This window comes from Pinus tabuliformis, chromosome 7 (assembly GCF_031772625.1).
Source record: "Pinus tabuliformis cultivar Carrire ecotype Pingquan chromosome 7, CPIR1, whole genome shotgun sequence".
Classification (NCBI taxonomy): domain Eukaryota; kingdom Viridiplantae; phylum Streptophyta; class Pinopsida; order Pinales; family Pinaceae; genus Pinus; species Pinus tabuliformis.
The window spans coordinates 360,201,434-360,216,991 of NC_142293.1; the positions used below are offsets into that span (position 1 = coordinate 360,201,434).

The window sequence follows — 15,558 nt, forward strand, 5'->3', positions numbered from 1 at the left end:
CAACAAAAACAATGCAACTTCATCATATATTTAAATACCACATTAACCAATCAATGGCTATTCATTGTAGCAACTCACTTCCATCTCAAAACCATAGTGTCCATGTTCCTCCAATCATTTGTAGAATTGCCATCTCAAACAATCAAACTAGCTAGGAACCAACAACACCTTTGGGCCAAACAATGGCACCACACAGATTAATTGGGAACCTATTTTACTATAGTGTCTAAAATCAACTTGACTATAAATATTGAACAATTAGCCATCCTATGGACATGTTTCCATCCATTGAGACCCTATGTACCCAACCAAGATGTTTGCCAATTATTTAAGAAAATAAACTAAATACTATAGATTCGAGTGAATCTACACATTCTTTGTCCCTGCCAATCGAATGACCAATGTCATGACATTTATCAAATAATCTTTTATCAAAGAACAAATAGAGAAGATAAATGACATACTTACAAAAACATATTTATAAATAATTTTTACATTACATACTATTACTATATAAAACGACAAAATATAAAAAAAAAAATAATAACACATATCATCAAATACCTCTATGTCATAACATATTAAATATTTTCATTTACATTCTCAACATCATATTCAATATTCAACATCTTTATTCAATAATTTTATAGACCTTTCATACTTTCCCAAACAATTATTAGAGTAAAATTAACAAATTCTGATTTCACAAATTAATTTAACTAAATTCAATATAAATTCAAAAATACATTTTTCACCCCATTTATATTTATTCCCCTATTCAATACATTTAAATACTTAAATGTAATATTACATAATAAAATTTAAATTTAAAAATACATTTTTCACTCCGTTCATATTTATTCCCTATTCAATACATCTAAATACCGAAATGTAATATTCCAAAATAAAATTTGACTTTAAAAAATTAGGGAAAATAAACTCATCAAATACGGTAAACTTTTTTACTGACCGCCGATTAAAACAATTATGACAATGATGACATTGCCAAATTTATACTTTCCACTTTCCAGGCATGTAACCTTTGTGAATGAATGGTAACTCCATTCTTTCAATATAATATAAATAAAAATCACATACTTCTATGATGAGACTTTCCACTTTCAATATGACCTGAATAAACACACATTTTTATGACAAATTATGAATTGATGTTGACATCAAAGATTTTAAGATCACTTTGCGCGTCGTGGTGTAACTTTTCTATGCCGGGTCTGATTTGTAATGAGAATAAAAATAAATTTAAAATTATAAGTTTTTAATGCTGTGTCTGATATTTGTAATAATAATAAAAAATTAAAATTATATATATATTATTTTATTTAAAATTTAATAGAAATCAGTTAAAATCACAAATTTAAGATACATATTATATATATTTTAAAAGTTATAAAATTTTTCAAAAATTAAATTTATTTATACATTTAAAAATTTACTTTAAATAAATTAAACAAAATTTTTTAAATATCAAAATATAGATAACATTTATTTTATCATTGAAAAAATTAATTATAAAGTTTTTCAGTTTGTAAGTGATGTAGTTTGTATATTCTAAAGCTTTTAGGATTAAAAAAAAAAAAAGCGAAATTCATTTATGCATTCAAAAACTCAATTTTAAATAACTAAAAATCATAATATCACTCAAATTTATGTCACTAAAAAAAAAAAAAAAAAAACAAAACACATAAGCTAACAAATCTAGATTTATCTTAACTGTGGATTTACTAAACACTGGAATCTATTTTCACTCTAAAAGAGGTTTGCATCTCAAGAGATTTGAGCTTTCTTACATCTTGGATCTAAAGTTAAGATGAATCTAAACTAGTTTAATTTCTCCCTTTAAATACGCTATATTCCACATGAATACATTGGGTCAATACCATGGGTTAGCGATATCATGAGTCTTTTTAATTTATTATTATTTAATTTTTATATTTTATTTTACCTTGTTTAAAAGTTCTAATTATATTACATTAATCTTTTTATTTATTTATTTATTTTTATGTAATTTGACTTAATCAAAATGTTAAACATCACATTACAACATCTCTAACATTGTAGAGTTGAAAGCCCTCCCCCAAAAATTCAATCATTAATTTTCTTCACTATAAACTTCCTATAATCCACATAAGGTTCTTATTGCTCAATTAAGGACCAACTCACATCAACTTCGGTGTGAAACAGGACTATGGAAAATGCCTAAAGGAGCTTGGAAAGAACAGATATGTACATTTTACATGTCTGGGGTTGTGGAATCGAAAAACATTTCATTTTGAAATGTGATGCATTCAAAAACATTAGAAAAAATTATAACAACATATTAACATGAGTTTCTTGGCGCACAGATCCTCTCTCCATATTAGTAGGTTGATCAACAAACAGTAAGAGTCCATCTTCTGCCCTCTTCCAATAGTGACATCAAACTAGACTTGAAAAACCTATCTCTTTTACTTAACGTTGAAAAAACGGTTTCCAGTAACAGGATGTGAACGGATTCAAAAGCTTACAATGTTAATGTATCAAAGAATATCTCAGAAATTGATGGTCAGAAAAAGGCTAAATATATTTTGATGATGGGAAACAATTTCTCACCAATATAATGTAAACATATGCAAAATCTTACAATTTTAATGTATTATATATGTGAATAAATTTAAAATCTTACAATTTTAATGTATTTTCGAATTTGTGTGATTGTTGATTCAAGCAATATCTCAGAATCTGACGATCAGAAAAGAAGTTAAACAATTAAACTCTCTCTTGATCATCAGAAATTATAAGATATTCCTAAAATCTGCAATACCGACCAAGATACCCTGGGATGGAAAGCCACCAAAGTCTCTTCTTCGACCCCGGAAAACCTTGTCCATTTCTTGGTAGCCCCTCTGATAGCTTTCCATTCTTTTGCAGGTATACACAGCTGAGTGCATCCACAAATATACTTGCCTCGCCTGTTGCATGCTTCTTTGTAACAAAGGCATCATGTAGACCTATTTTTTCTTATAATTCATCCAACCTCCAACGGACAACACAGTTACTCTAAGTGGAGATGCGAAGGGTACTACACTCTGTGCCCAATCTCCATCTGTGTTAGTACGGACACACAGTTACTCTAAGTAGGGATGCAATTTGATGATCCCTGTCTGTCAACATTCTATAATAAATTAGAATTGCAGAATCCATGAAATTTGATGACTACTTCAGATTAAAAATTCTTACCCTGAGTCCACGCACAGCATCTCTTCTACATTCTCAAACAAGGATCCATGGAAATCAGCGTTTTGATCGTATTCTACATTCTCAAACAACGATGCACAGGAATCACCGTCTTGCTTTGGACTATATCATAAGATCAAAGTGATATATAAATTATCACGGATACATTATATTAATCATTGATTTTAGAGGCTTATTTTACAGTCTAGTATAACTTGGTCCAAACTTATAGATTCATGGTCATCCTGTGAGCCCATCTGGAAATCTGAACAACAACTCCTCATCCCTCTTCCCCTTCGCCCTTTATGGTCCTCCTCCACTCTCTCTTTCTCTCGCCGGGGAGTCCTCCAACTTGGCACAAAGGATGAATTAATCTGGTCTCCAGACTCCTCGATCCATCCCATCACTGTCCGCCGCCTCTACTCCGCCCTCTCATCTGCCCTCCCTCCCCCCTCCTATCTCTTCCCTATCAAGTTTTGGAAAGCCCCCACCCCTCTCAAATCTATCCTTTTCACCTGGCTCCTCTTCTACAACAGGAACCTTTCCTGGGAAGTTCTTCAGAACAAAGGGTGGCACGGGCCTGGCAGATGCCAACTCTGCCATGCTGCAGTGGAATCGAATAACCATATGTTCTTTCAATGTACTGCCTCTGCGGCGATCTGGTCCGAGCTTTCCTCCATTTATGGTTTTCCTCTTCGCATGTTTTCCTCTGTTATGGATGCTTTCTTCTGGTGGTCCTCTCAACGCCCCACCTGGCTCGGCTCTTTTATCCTTTCTTGCTGGCACATCTGGAAGTGGAGATGCCGCAGCATCTTTCAGGATTGCAATCTGCCGTTCGACTCCATCATCTCCCTGATCGTTGGCTCTCTGCCTCCTGACTAGCGCTTCTGTTCTCTGCCCCTTCCGCGGCAGCTCTTTTTTGGTTTATGTTCAGGAGCCATTCCTTATATGCTCTTTTTCTTTTGTCTATATGCCCTGCATCCAGTTTTCTTGCAGGCACCTACTTGCTTTGGCTGGCACGCTTTTCGCCATCCTATGATACTATCTTGGATCACCATACTCGCATACTGCAGATATCCAGATTTTCATTCCTCGGGGAGCTCTCCGATCATGCATGTCTATTTTGATCTTTTTCAAAAGTTCTTCTTCTCATATGTTCCCCAGACAATTATATGATCTCAATATAATCAAATACAGCCTTTTTCTCTGAAAAAACTCTGAAAGTATGTCATCAAAATTGAAATTTTGTTTATAGAATTAAATAACTATACAAAATATTTAAATAATGTTGTCTTCACATGAAGAAATTGTATCCCTTTGGGCTCATGTTAGATTTATATTTAAAATGGATCTATGCTAGTATAATGAAACAATTCATTCTTCTCTACTAATTTTACATTTACAGTGCATTTATAATGCTGAAATTTATATTTACAGTGCATTTATAATGCTGAAATGTCAGGATCATGGACCTCTCTAGATTTAGGTGGGTATTGGCTGGCATATTATGTAGAAAATTTGGAGAGTAGAGATTCAGTTTTGTACTATGTTAAAAATTGGAAGTGGTGTGGGTGCTAGTTTTATCTTTTTGAAGTGTTTAGTGAATGTGATTGATTTCCAATGAGGCGGGCATAAAAATTACTCCAACACAACTCATGAATGGAGCTAAGGCCAAGGCTATGATAGTTAATCCGCATAATTAATTCCCAATAAAATAACTATAACAATTAATTGAAAAAAAAATAACACAAATTCACGCAACTCTCACAGAAAAAGAAAAAAGAAAAAAGGAAGTTTTATATACGGATTAAGCGCTTTTTATGTGTTCTCGAAAAAGATCAACAGAGTGATCGCCTGAGGGACTTGAATTAGAGTTGATACCAACAAATTTGGAAGCTGGATTTATGAATATTCTTAAAACACATCATGACCTCGTGCCTTTACTCAACTCAAGTCGAATTTAAAGGAATTCGTCCACAATTTTTACACCCCTAGTTAGTTACATAGCCTCTAGATTTCGACATTGGCAATCTGGATATTCTTGTCATTACCCTGTTCGGGCTTCTCTTCAGTACTTTTTGCCACCCGAAACTTAGCATATATATCACCTCTGTAGAATTGCCTCGTCCTCAAAACAAGAATGACCGAAAACAGAGCCCCAAATAAGGTCACAAGAGTCATAATAATAAACGAAAGTTGAAAGCATTCGTGCCCAATGCAAGTAAGCTCGTTCTGAGATGGCGCAGGGGCAGCAGCTGTGGAGGATCTTGACAATCCTTGAAGAGAACAATTCTGGAGATGAATACACTGCCTTCTTGCTTCTCGGTCATATAAGTATCCTGCAACTCTCACAGACAGCAAATAAGATCCCAAGGGGCTCGCAACTCCTCCTAAATTATAGAGTGTAGCATAATACTTGAGACCAAATAGCTCCGAGATGACAGCGAATAATACCGGCCACTGAGCACCAAAGCACAGCCCAATGATAATGGACGCTACATATAATGAACCTGGAAGAGCGAAGGCTATGAAAATATGCCCAATACAAGCAATAAATAAGACTATGGTAAGCATAAGAGGCCTGGGAAATCTATACTTCTGCAGAAGAATTTCTGATAAAAAACCAGAAACAACACGCCCAAGAAAATTCCATATGCTAATAAGCCCAACAAAGGTACTTATATTCTGGTGAGTGTACCCAAGAGATTTGCCCATCTGGCCCATATTATCAATGGCTGTCAGAGTTGTTCCAACCCCACAAACTGTGGTTACAAACAGGATCAGCATATCAATACTTACAAGCGCTTGAGGAATTGTAAAATCGTCTCCTCTTTTGGGCCCTTTGAAGAATTTTACAATCCGGGATTCTCTAGGCATTTCTTTCCTGTCAGTTTCTGTGCTGCTCATCTTTCCTTCATGGATCTCAACATGATCTGGCAAATTTTGGGGCTTCTCCTCTTCATTTCCTTTTGAGAGAACGGTGATTTTGTCATGATCTGCAGCTTCAATTTCGAGGGTCTCGATGGAAATCCGAGAAGGTTGCTGCTTCGTCTTGCCTATCTCTGCTTTAATAATCACCACCAGAGGAAGCAAAAGGAAAATTATGATGATGGCAACTACAATTCTGTAGCCTGCCAGGGAGAATTTCTTTGCCACATTCTCGACCACAATGAGAACCATAAGAAAACCAGCAAGTCCCAGAGCTATGTAAAGAAAATGGTAGAACTGTTTCAGCTCTTTCTTCTCTGTCGTCTCCTTGGTGGGACGCACTATAAACATGAAAATCAGAGAAACTGCTGTGGGCAACCAGCCAAGGAGCAGAATTACGCCCACAGAGCCACTCGCACTATTCCCATACTCTGCATGGTATATCTGAGTAAAAATTGCCCCACTGAGACCCACGAACCCTTTAAGAATACCCAGCACAACTCCCCTGCTCTGTGGGAAATTCTTGACGCAGGTAACCAGAGCTCCTGTGTTGGCAAATGTCTGGGAATTAGCTCCAATGCAGATATACAAATACATCTGCCATACCTTGGGCCGGGCAACACGTCGGGTCACAGACAACCAAATCATCAAATACCCAGCAATATTCATAATGCCTCCGACTCCAAGAACCACCCATGGAGGACAGATTTCATTGATGAGACCTGAAACGATTCCAACATTTCCACCCAGATCCTTGAAAAACCCCAACGTTGTCAGTGTGCTCTGGTCATATCCCATGGCCGATTTTAATGCTCCCGAGTATATGCCAAATATGTAGGTGCCACCAGCACATGACATAATAAGGAACGACACAAACACTACAAACCATCTTCCCCTGGCTACTCTTTTGGCCAAATCAAACACCTCTTTTCCCTCCATCTTTACTGGTGCAAATGAAGCACCCAAATTTTTTGAGACCAAAATGGATTTTCAGGTAGTACCCATACAAGACTCCCACCCACTACCTCTCTGAACCTAATCTTATTTATAAGCTAAGGGTAAATAATCTTACCACGGGGGACCAATCAGGAGGATTTTTGGATTGCAAGGAGCCTGGTATGCACCCACAGAAACCAAAAAGGGCATTTGAATTTGGAGGGGTAACAACAAAATACAGAAAGCAAAAAGGGCATTTGAATTTGGGATCCAGTAGGGTAACAACAAAATACTATTGCGGATGTATAAGGTGAACTTAACCATATTGTTGATTTTAAAAATATTTTAGAATAGTGTGGATAGTAGTTCAAATTTTAAGTCTTAATTGCTTTTCCACATTTTTTTATCAATATATTGTTGATTTTGGAAATATTTTTGAATGATATAAATATTTGTAGGGTTCAAATTTGATGTCTTAATTACCTTCCACAGCTTTCTAGCAATATATTGTTGATTTTGGAAATATTTTATAATGTTATTGGTGCTTGTAGGGTTCAATTTTGAAGTCTTAATTGCACTTCTATAACTATCTAGCAAAAGCATAAAATTATTTCTCATACAAATGAAATTTAAAATAAATAGCTTAGATCCATCTTAAATAGGGATCTAATATGAGTCTAGAGGGATCCAATTTCTTTAAATGTATTTTTTTTTATGAGTCGATATTATTTAAATGTTTTGTATAGTTATTTAATATTTTTATTTTTTTTTAGATTTTTAGAATTTCTCTTTTTTACCGACGAGCAAAATTTCAACTTTGATGACCTACGAACAGTGTTACACATCGTACTGGGTTGTAGAATGAGCCTCTAATCTCAAAAATTGTTTGTCAAATTTGAAATGAAATTGTTTCTTGTTTTCTTCAATTAAAAGGTAAATAAAATTTTCATAATATATTTTATTTGCTATAAAATTTTAACTTTTATTTTTATTATTAATCATTGTTCTATGTACTATAACATATAAAAAACAAATAATGTTAACAATTTTCCATCGTTTCAAAAAAGAAATATTATTATTTTTATACAATAGGATCTTATTGTTGTGGAGCTCATGTATCCATGTTCACTTACTTATTGAAATTATATCTTAGTAGTGGATATTGAAGATCAAAAGCTTATGGTAGATCATTTTTCTGCTCAAAGAGGAGATACAATTCCAATTCAAATCAGCTCTCCATCCTCTAAGGGTTTGGATTTACAATTGGTACCTATCAATCCTCTATGACTCCACATGCAAATATTCTTACTTCCTATTGCACTTGCTTATATTTACTACTTTTATGAAATTTACCTTCATGTCTTGTTTATTGCAATAAAAACATGGCAATAGGCACTAGGGATCAAAATTGATTCAATGCATGTATGATTATTTATTATTTAAAAAACAGTCCTAAATAGTAATAATAACACTTATTAATTTTTATTAAAAAAAAATGTTATTTATGTGTTTTTTTGCATTGGTGTCTTGCATCATAATGTGCACTAACCACTAGGCTTGTAATTCTTATGGCCAAAGATTTTTGGAAGTTATATTTATTTAATGGAAAATGTGTTATTGGAAATTTTAAATAATTTTTGTTGTTTTCGTAGTTGTTGTTGTTTTTTTATTGGAAATCCCGTAAATTACATGTAAGAAAGAAAAACAGTTTCATTGTATTTGAAGAATGATGCTCTTAAGATGAAATATTAAATGGTCTATTAAATTCTGTCCATATAATCCTTATATGAATTATAAGTAAATGGTCCAATAGAATCTCTCTATATGTTTCATATATATATAATGTAAGCAATTGTCCTATTAAATGTCCTCCATATAATTTGTACATAGATTCTAATAGTGATGAATTAATGTTGTTTATGTGTATTCATTCAACCATACTTAAAATTTTGATTTGCGGATAAGATTGCTTTTTAAGGTATGCACAATTTTAACACAATAGTAACTCTGATGTGTGAAGTATATATGAAATTCAAATTTTTTTTTCATTTTCATACAAAAAAACATAGCTTATTTTCACTTGTCAATATTAAAAAGTTAAAATAAATTTAACACTTCAAATTGAAATGTAAGGCTTCTTTAATGAGCTATTTTTTTATTTATTTTTTAATGCACTCTTCGTTCTGAAATATTCCAAAAATAACCAATGAAAATAAAGATGGTCGCATACATGAAGGTCATGCAAAGATTGGAATTTGATTCCATACACCAAAACTCTAGAGACCAGAATTGATGATGGGACTTGTTTTCATATTGCTTGTAACTTCCTACACTACAGACGTATATGATGATACCTCGAAAAATTTGAACGCGAATGAAACTCTTGCAAATCGATTCTAAACTCCAAAAACCAGAATTAATAATAAAACCTACTTTTATATTAATTGTAATTTCCTATATTACATAGTAACACCTCCCGAAAAAGTAAATAAAAAACTAAACAATCTGCGACATGTATGCCGCCGCCTTTACTTTGAGGCGACGTAGAGTCTTATATTATCACGAAGCATCTTGTAGCCAGTTTTTTTCATAGATCTGATCTGCTTAGGTTGAGTTGTCTGTCGCTGGATAGGCCGGTCAAAAAGCTTAAATATAATTTATGGCACGGATGAGGATTTCGCGCCAACACCGGGGCCACTTCCATGGTCCACTTGAATCCGTAATTGACTGTGAATCTTGAACACCGCTTCTAAAGCGACAGCATCCCGTTCTGAAGCGACACAAATATTATAGAGAAACCCGTGTTAGTTGGGGACCAATAAATCCCATGCTATCGGGCCATGTGTTGGTTGGGCTCAATTGTGCTTACACTGTGGACGGAAATCCGTGAGAGGACACGTTTCACGAGTTATCTCCACGACAGCCTGACACCAAGTTTCCATTGGTAAGACTGCAAACTTTTTAATTAATTTAATATTATACAATTAATTTAATATTATAAATTACATTAATGATTTTATTTAGAAAGAAAAAATTGAATTAAACATATTAAATTTTAACGAAAATATTCTTATTAATATAATTTAGATTTAAATATAATTTAGATTAGGATAAGTTTTGTATTAATGTATAATTGTAAATATTAAATAAATATTTTATATTTTACATTTCATTTTGGTACACATTTTGTATTATTTAATAAACATAAAATTATTATGAAATTACATCCATCTTAATTAGTGATCTACTATCAAATCTTTTGATATGTTGATATGCAAACTTTTTTATGATGCAAAATTAGGAAAAAAGTTTTCGCTTTAAAATATTTAATTCTTTTCAATGCTATAAATCGTGCTAATTCATACAATCCAATAGCCCAAAGAGACTTTCAAGACATTGTATCTGATTATGGATTATAATTGCAATTTTAATAATAAAATAGTGTTCAAAGAGACTTTCAAGTCATTATCTTTATTTATGGATTAAAAATTGCAAGTTAAATAATAAAATTATTATTTAAATTGCAATTTTTAATTCATAAATGGATACAATGTACTGAAAGTATCTTTGGATACTTGGATTGTGTGGATTACACAACTTAAATTCACATTTCCAGCATATTTAAAAAAGACAAATGTAAAATAGTGAAATTACTATAAATGTTCAAAAATATTTTAACCATAAGAATATATTTTATTTATTTATTTATATAATATATATATTGAAATATTTTATTTATCTACAATATTGTTCATTAGATATCATTTTTGGGGTATGACTATTTCCATGAGAGGTAGTCTAATTTCTCATGATTTTTGAATAGTCCACTTAGCACTCATTGCACTGGGTGATGCTCACTCATTGTTCATATTAAAATAATATATTATTAAATACACATCAATATTAAATACTATTATTATTATTATTATTATGATTATTGATATTTTCTTAAATGTTACATACACATTTTATATTAATACTTAAATGAATTACGCATATATCCCACTTCTTACCAAGTAATTAAATTATGTTACTCTCTCAATGTTTTATATTTATATATATATATATATATATATACAAATATTTTATATCTCTTTCATATTGTGTTGTACTATTAACAATATACATCTCTTTCTTATTGTGTTTACTATTAACAATATAAAAAGTGAGAGGAGCTTTTCTCGATGTGTATATATATATATATATATATATATATATATATATATATATATAAGTTGTAGACGTGCATATATTTTATATCTCTATAGATATGTATATGCATCACAACCGAGAGATTTGAACCTTAGATCTCTCAATTTTCTCACATTATTTCAATCACCAAATGAGTTGTCCTCTTGGACTATTCATTTATGTTTTTACTTTAGTTGAAAATATCTTTTATTTAGACTATATTTTATTTTTATTTTAAAAAGTACACATGTCAACTTCAAGTTGAGCAATGAAATCACACATGGCCCTCATATTATAATGTAGAATGCACTAATTATTTATTCTAAATTCAATTTCCTATTTAGCAACCACTATACTTAGGACTCCTTAGTGTACTAGAGTTTCATCCTTCACCTTTTTCTGGGTAAAGACATATGATGTGCCTTTAGTTCTTCCCTTTCTTGTCCTACCTATATATGCTAGCCCCTAGAACTAGAATGTTGCTAAATCAACATACATGATATGTATAATCCCTACAAAAATAGAAATATGAAACTGTCAAACTATTAAAGTATACAAAATATTTGACATGCTTTAATTTATATGGAATACAACATCATTACAATTGTAAACAAAAAGATAAAAATCCTTAAATATTTAATATTATTTTTTGTTAGGAATCTTTCCAAATTTCATATATCCTATTCTATTTCATTATTGATGAATCAAGCCTTGTTAATGATAGTCATATGAAGGCATCTAATACACGAGATGATAGTTTTGTTCTTCGTACATCCTTTATTATGCTTTGTCTTGAAAATATTCTTTCACATGTAACCATACTTGTAGGAATAGTAAGTATTGTCTCCATGACTTTGACATGTTTGGAAATTTTGTATATAATTATGAGACATGAAAAATCCTTGAAGCATCTTTCATGGATGATCCATCACAATTTACTTATTTATTTATTTTAATGAAAAATGTCTTATATTTACAAAGTATATATACACACAACCATACAAATAATTGTACAAAGAATGAAAGCGTAACCTCTTCTTTAGAGAAACATGCACAAAAATGTCAAAATACTTCGTTGGGTCCAAAGAGGGCTTACTTTATCTATAGAGATCCTTTGGCCATAATCTAATGGTAAAGTTCATTTTTCCACGTAGAACACAATGAAGACAATGAGATAATATCATGAGAAAAAACTCTATCGCACCTAATCTTCCAAAAAACAAATAAAGTTGTGACTTGCAAACAATACCAAAGCCTTGCAAGTGTAGAGTGAAATTTAGTATATCAATCACTAAATAACGCAAACCACCAACAAGCATTAACCTGAAGCACCCTTGAGGCGCCAATCCTCAAGAAACTTCTAACAATGCTTGGCATATTGACACTCCCAAAATGTATGCTTTGCTTTCTCAAATCATTAACAAATAGGATAAAGGTCATTAAAAATATCACTCTTAACTAGCCTAGCCTTGGAAAAAACCCCTTGATAAATTACCAACCATGCAAAAACTCTCAACTTATAAGATGTTGATATGATCAAACCTTTTGCAATTGAACAAACCATTTATCCTCCAAAACCTTGGATACCTAACGAACATTTATCACCAAGGATAAGAGACGTCATTGATGAGTACATAATATAGGCGATAAGAGTCATATTGTGGAAGGGGCTAGCCAAAACACCAAGTCCAATCTCTTCAAAAGAGCCCATGCATTCCAATACAACTAACCTTAGGGATGATCCCTCATAACTCTATAATGAAAAGGTGATTGGAAGCAAGGAGACCATACTCTAGAGCAACAACATGCTATTCCTTCCAAGAATGAGAGATTAATCCCAAAAGTCGCCCTAGAGAAAGATTTCATTCCTACTCAAACTATGAATTGTTATGGCATAAAAATCACTCTTGCGGACAAGAGTGTTGGGTCCCTATAATACTAGTGATTACCCCATTACTATTGTAGTTATACCCCTTATTTATATTGTTGTGCCCCTATTACCCCCATGTTGTTATTTCTGTGCCCCATAGAATCCCTCTATTGTTATTTTTGTGGCTTTACATTATTATTGTTAGGTCGGCTGGATTATATTGTGACTCCTTAGACTCCTATATATAGAAAGGAGGTTTTGTCATTTGAATCATCGAAGAATTGTTCATTTATGTAATGTAAAGGAGGTTGCCCCCTTGAAGAGGCTGAATTCTAAGGCGTTGATCTATCTTTTCTATCTTTTCTTGAGCTGGTTTCATAACATTTGGTATCAAAGCTTTGGATTCTAGGGTTTCGCTGCTCCAAACAGGTCATCGTGGCATTTTCGCTATAACTTTTTTTCTGTGACGTTTCAGAAGTCGCAAAAAAACCCATTTGAGAAGAATTCATGCTGAACCTTGGGTCCGAATTTCAGAGCTTTTTGCGCGATATTTTCGGAGATATGATCTGAGGAAGTTGGTCTTTTTGCAGACTCTTGAATTACATTCAAAACAGGTGACCTGGGGAAAATCGTCATAACTTTCTCTCTGGGGATCGGATTGAAATTTCATAAGAAGGTACAGAAAGAGGACGGACTGTAGTTTCTTGTATGCATGTTTCAGATCCAAAGGTTGAAACAGTGACTCGTGGCACGTCGTACAAGTTCGCTCTACTAAACTAGTCTAGAAGCAAGTCACTGTGGGAGATTTCACATAACTCTTCCTTGGAGAATCCAATTTGGGTCAGACTTGTGGCATTGGAAAGAGGACGCAGAAGGCTACTACAGGTCTCAATTTCAAAACTGGATGATCCGAAATTACAGAGATACATCAGATTCAATATCAGGCTTCTACAAAGTGAAAAAAGGTGTGTAGTTTTTTTTTTGTGTAAGCTTGGTTTAATGGAATTCAAAGGGTATAGTAAAGCATTATTATTGGTAACTGATGCCCCGAGGAAAGAAAATGCAAACACCTAGTAAGGAACCTGAAATCTCTAGCATGACTCATGAAGAAGAGGAAGAAATGCTACATGATATATCAAAATTACAAGAACAAGTGCAACAAATGTCACGCTCACAAAAGCTAACAAAAGCTAAGATAAATGGCGTGGAATCTAAGATAAAGGGCATGGAAGCTAAGATGGATGATTCGAAGACAGATTTGAAGAGAGACATGGCAGATTTGAAGACAGACATGGCAGATTTGAAGACAGATTTGAAGACAGTTTGACAAATTTTCTACAAGAAATACTTACTAATGGTGAAAAGGTTGTAAAGGAAACTCATGATGTGAACAAAAGTAATTTTAATCATGATTCCATAGACTCTAATCTTGGATCGAAGACCCACCATATTCTAAAAATCGATATGAGGAAGTTTGATGGCAAAGATCTTGCCACATGGATATTACAGATGGAGCAGTTCTGCGATCTCAATAATGTGCAAAACACACAAAAGGTACGTATGGCAACTATATATTTGGAACCAAATCAGTTTGTATGGTATCAATGGCTTTTCTCTCGTAAAAAATTTATCACTTGGGCAATTTTTACGGAAGAATTGATAGCACATTATGAAGATACAAAAAGCAACACTTTTTTTAGCCAATTGATAAGTCTCAAACAAAAGGGTTCAGTAATGGAGCACATTGAGGAGTTCCAAAAATTGAACATAAGGGTAAAAGATATTCCAGAGGAGCATAGGATTGATGTGTTCATAGGGTCTTTAAAGGATAATATCCAACATGATGTTCGCCTTTGAGAACCTGATTCATTAGAGAAGGCATTCAGGTTAGCAAGAAAAATGGAAAGAAAAATTATGGCAACCAGGAAGCATACCACTCACAACTATAAAGACGGAAGTGTTGTTGCCCCTAGTCTTCCACAACCTATAAGGTTGACACCACAACAATTGGAAGAAAAAAGAGCAAAAGGGCTTTGTTACAGTTGTGATAGCAAATACACTAAAGGTCATAAGTGTGCTGAGAAGAAATTATTCTACATAGATTGTGAAGAGGAAGAAGAAAAGGAGCAAGAAAGGTCAAAAGAAGAAGATATACTCCAGGAACAAAGCCTAGATGAAGAACAAATAAATCCGACCATATCTTGTAATGCATTGGCGGGAATTACCACTCCTCAAACCATCAAGATAGAAGGACAAATCAAGAAGAAAAAGGTAATAGTGTTGATTGATTCAGGAAGCACCCACAATTTTATTCATTATAGGGTAGCAAAAGAATTGAATTGCTTCCTATATCCAGCACCAGAGTGTCAAGTGATGATTGCAAATGGAGGAACAATAAA

The 15,558-nt window shown here is 33.1% G+C and overlaps 1 protein-coding gene across 1 annotated transcript; it reads right to left on the reverse strand.

Annotated features, from left to right (window-relative positions):
* Nucleotides 1–5,016: 5,016 nt before the first annotated feature.
* On the reverse strand, nt 5,017–7,350 carry LOC149247440 (protein NUCLEAR FUSION DEFECTIVE 4-like). The gene has a single exon (XM_089458216.1). The coding sequence runs from the start codon at nt 7,099–7,101 to the stop codon at nt 5,245–5,247; it is 1,857 nt and encodes a 618-aa protein (XP_089314342.1). The 5' UTR covers nt 7,102–7,350; the 3' UTR covers nt 5,017–5,244.
* Nucleotides 7,351–15,558: the final 8,208 nt, after the last annotated feature.

Excerpts from the sequence above, each read along its gene's own strand:
- LOC149247440 (XM_089458216.1), bottom strand. The coding sequence starts at position 7,101 with ATGGAGGGAAAAGAGGTGTTTGATTTGGCCAAAAGAGTAGCCAGGGGA.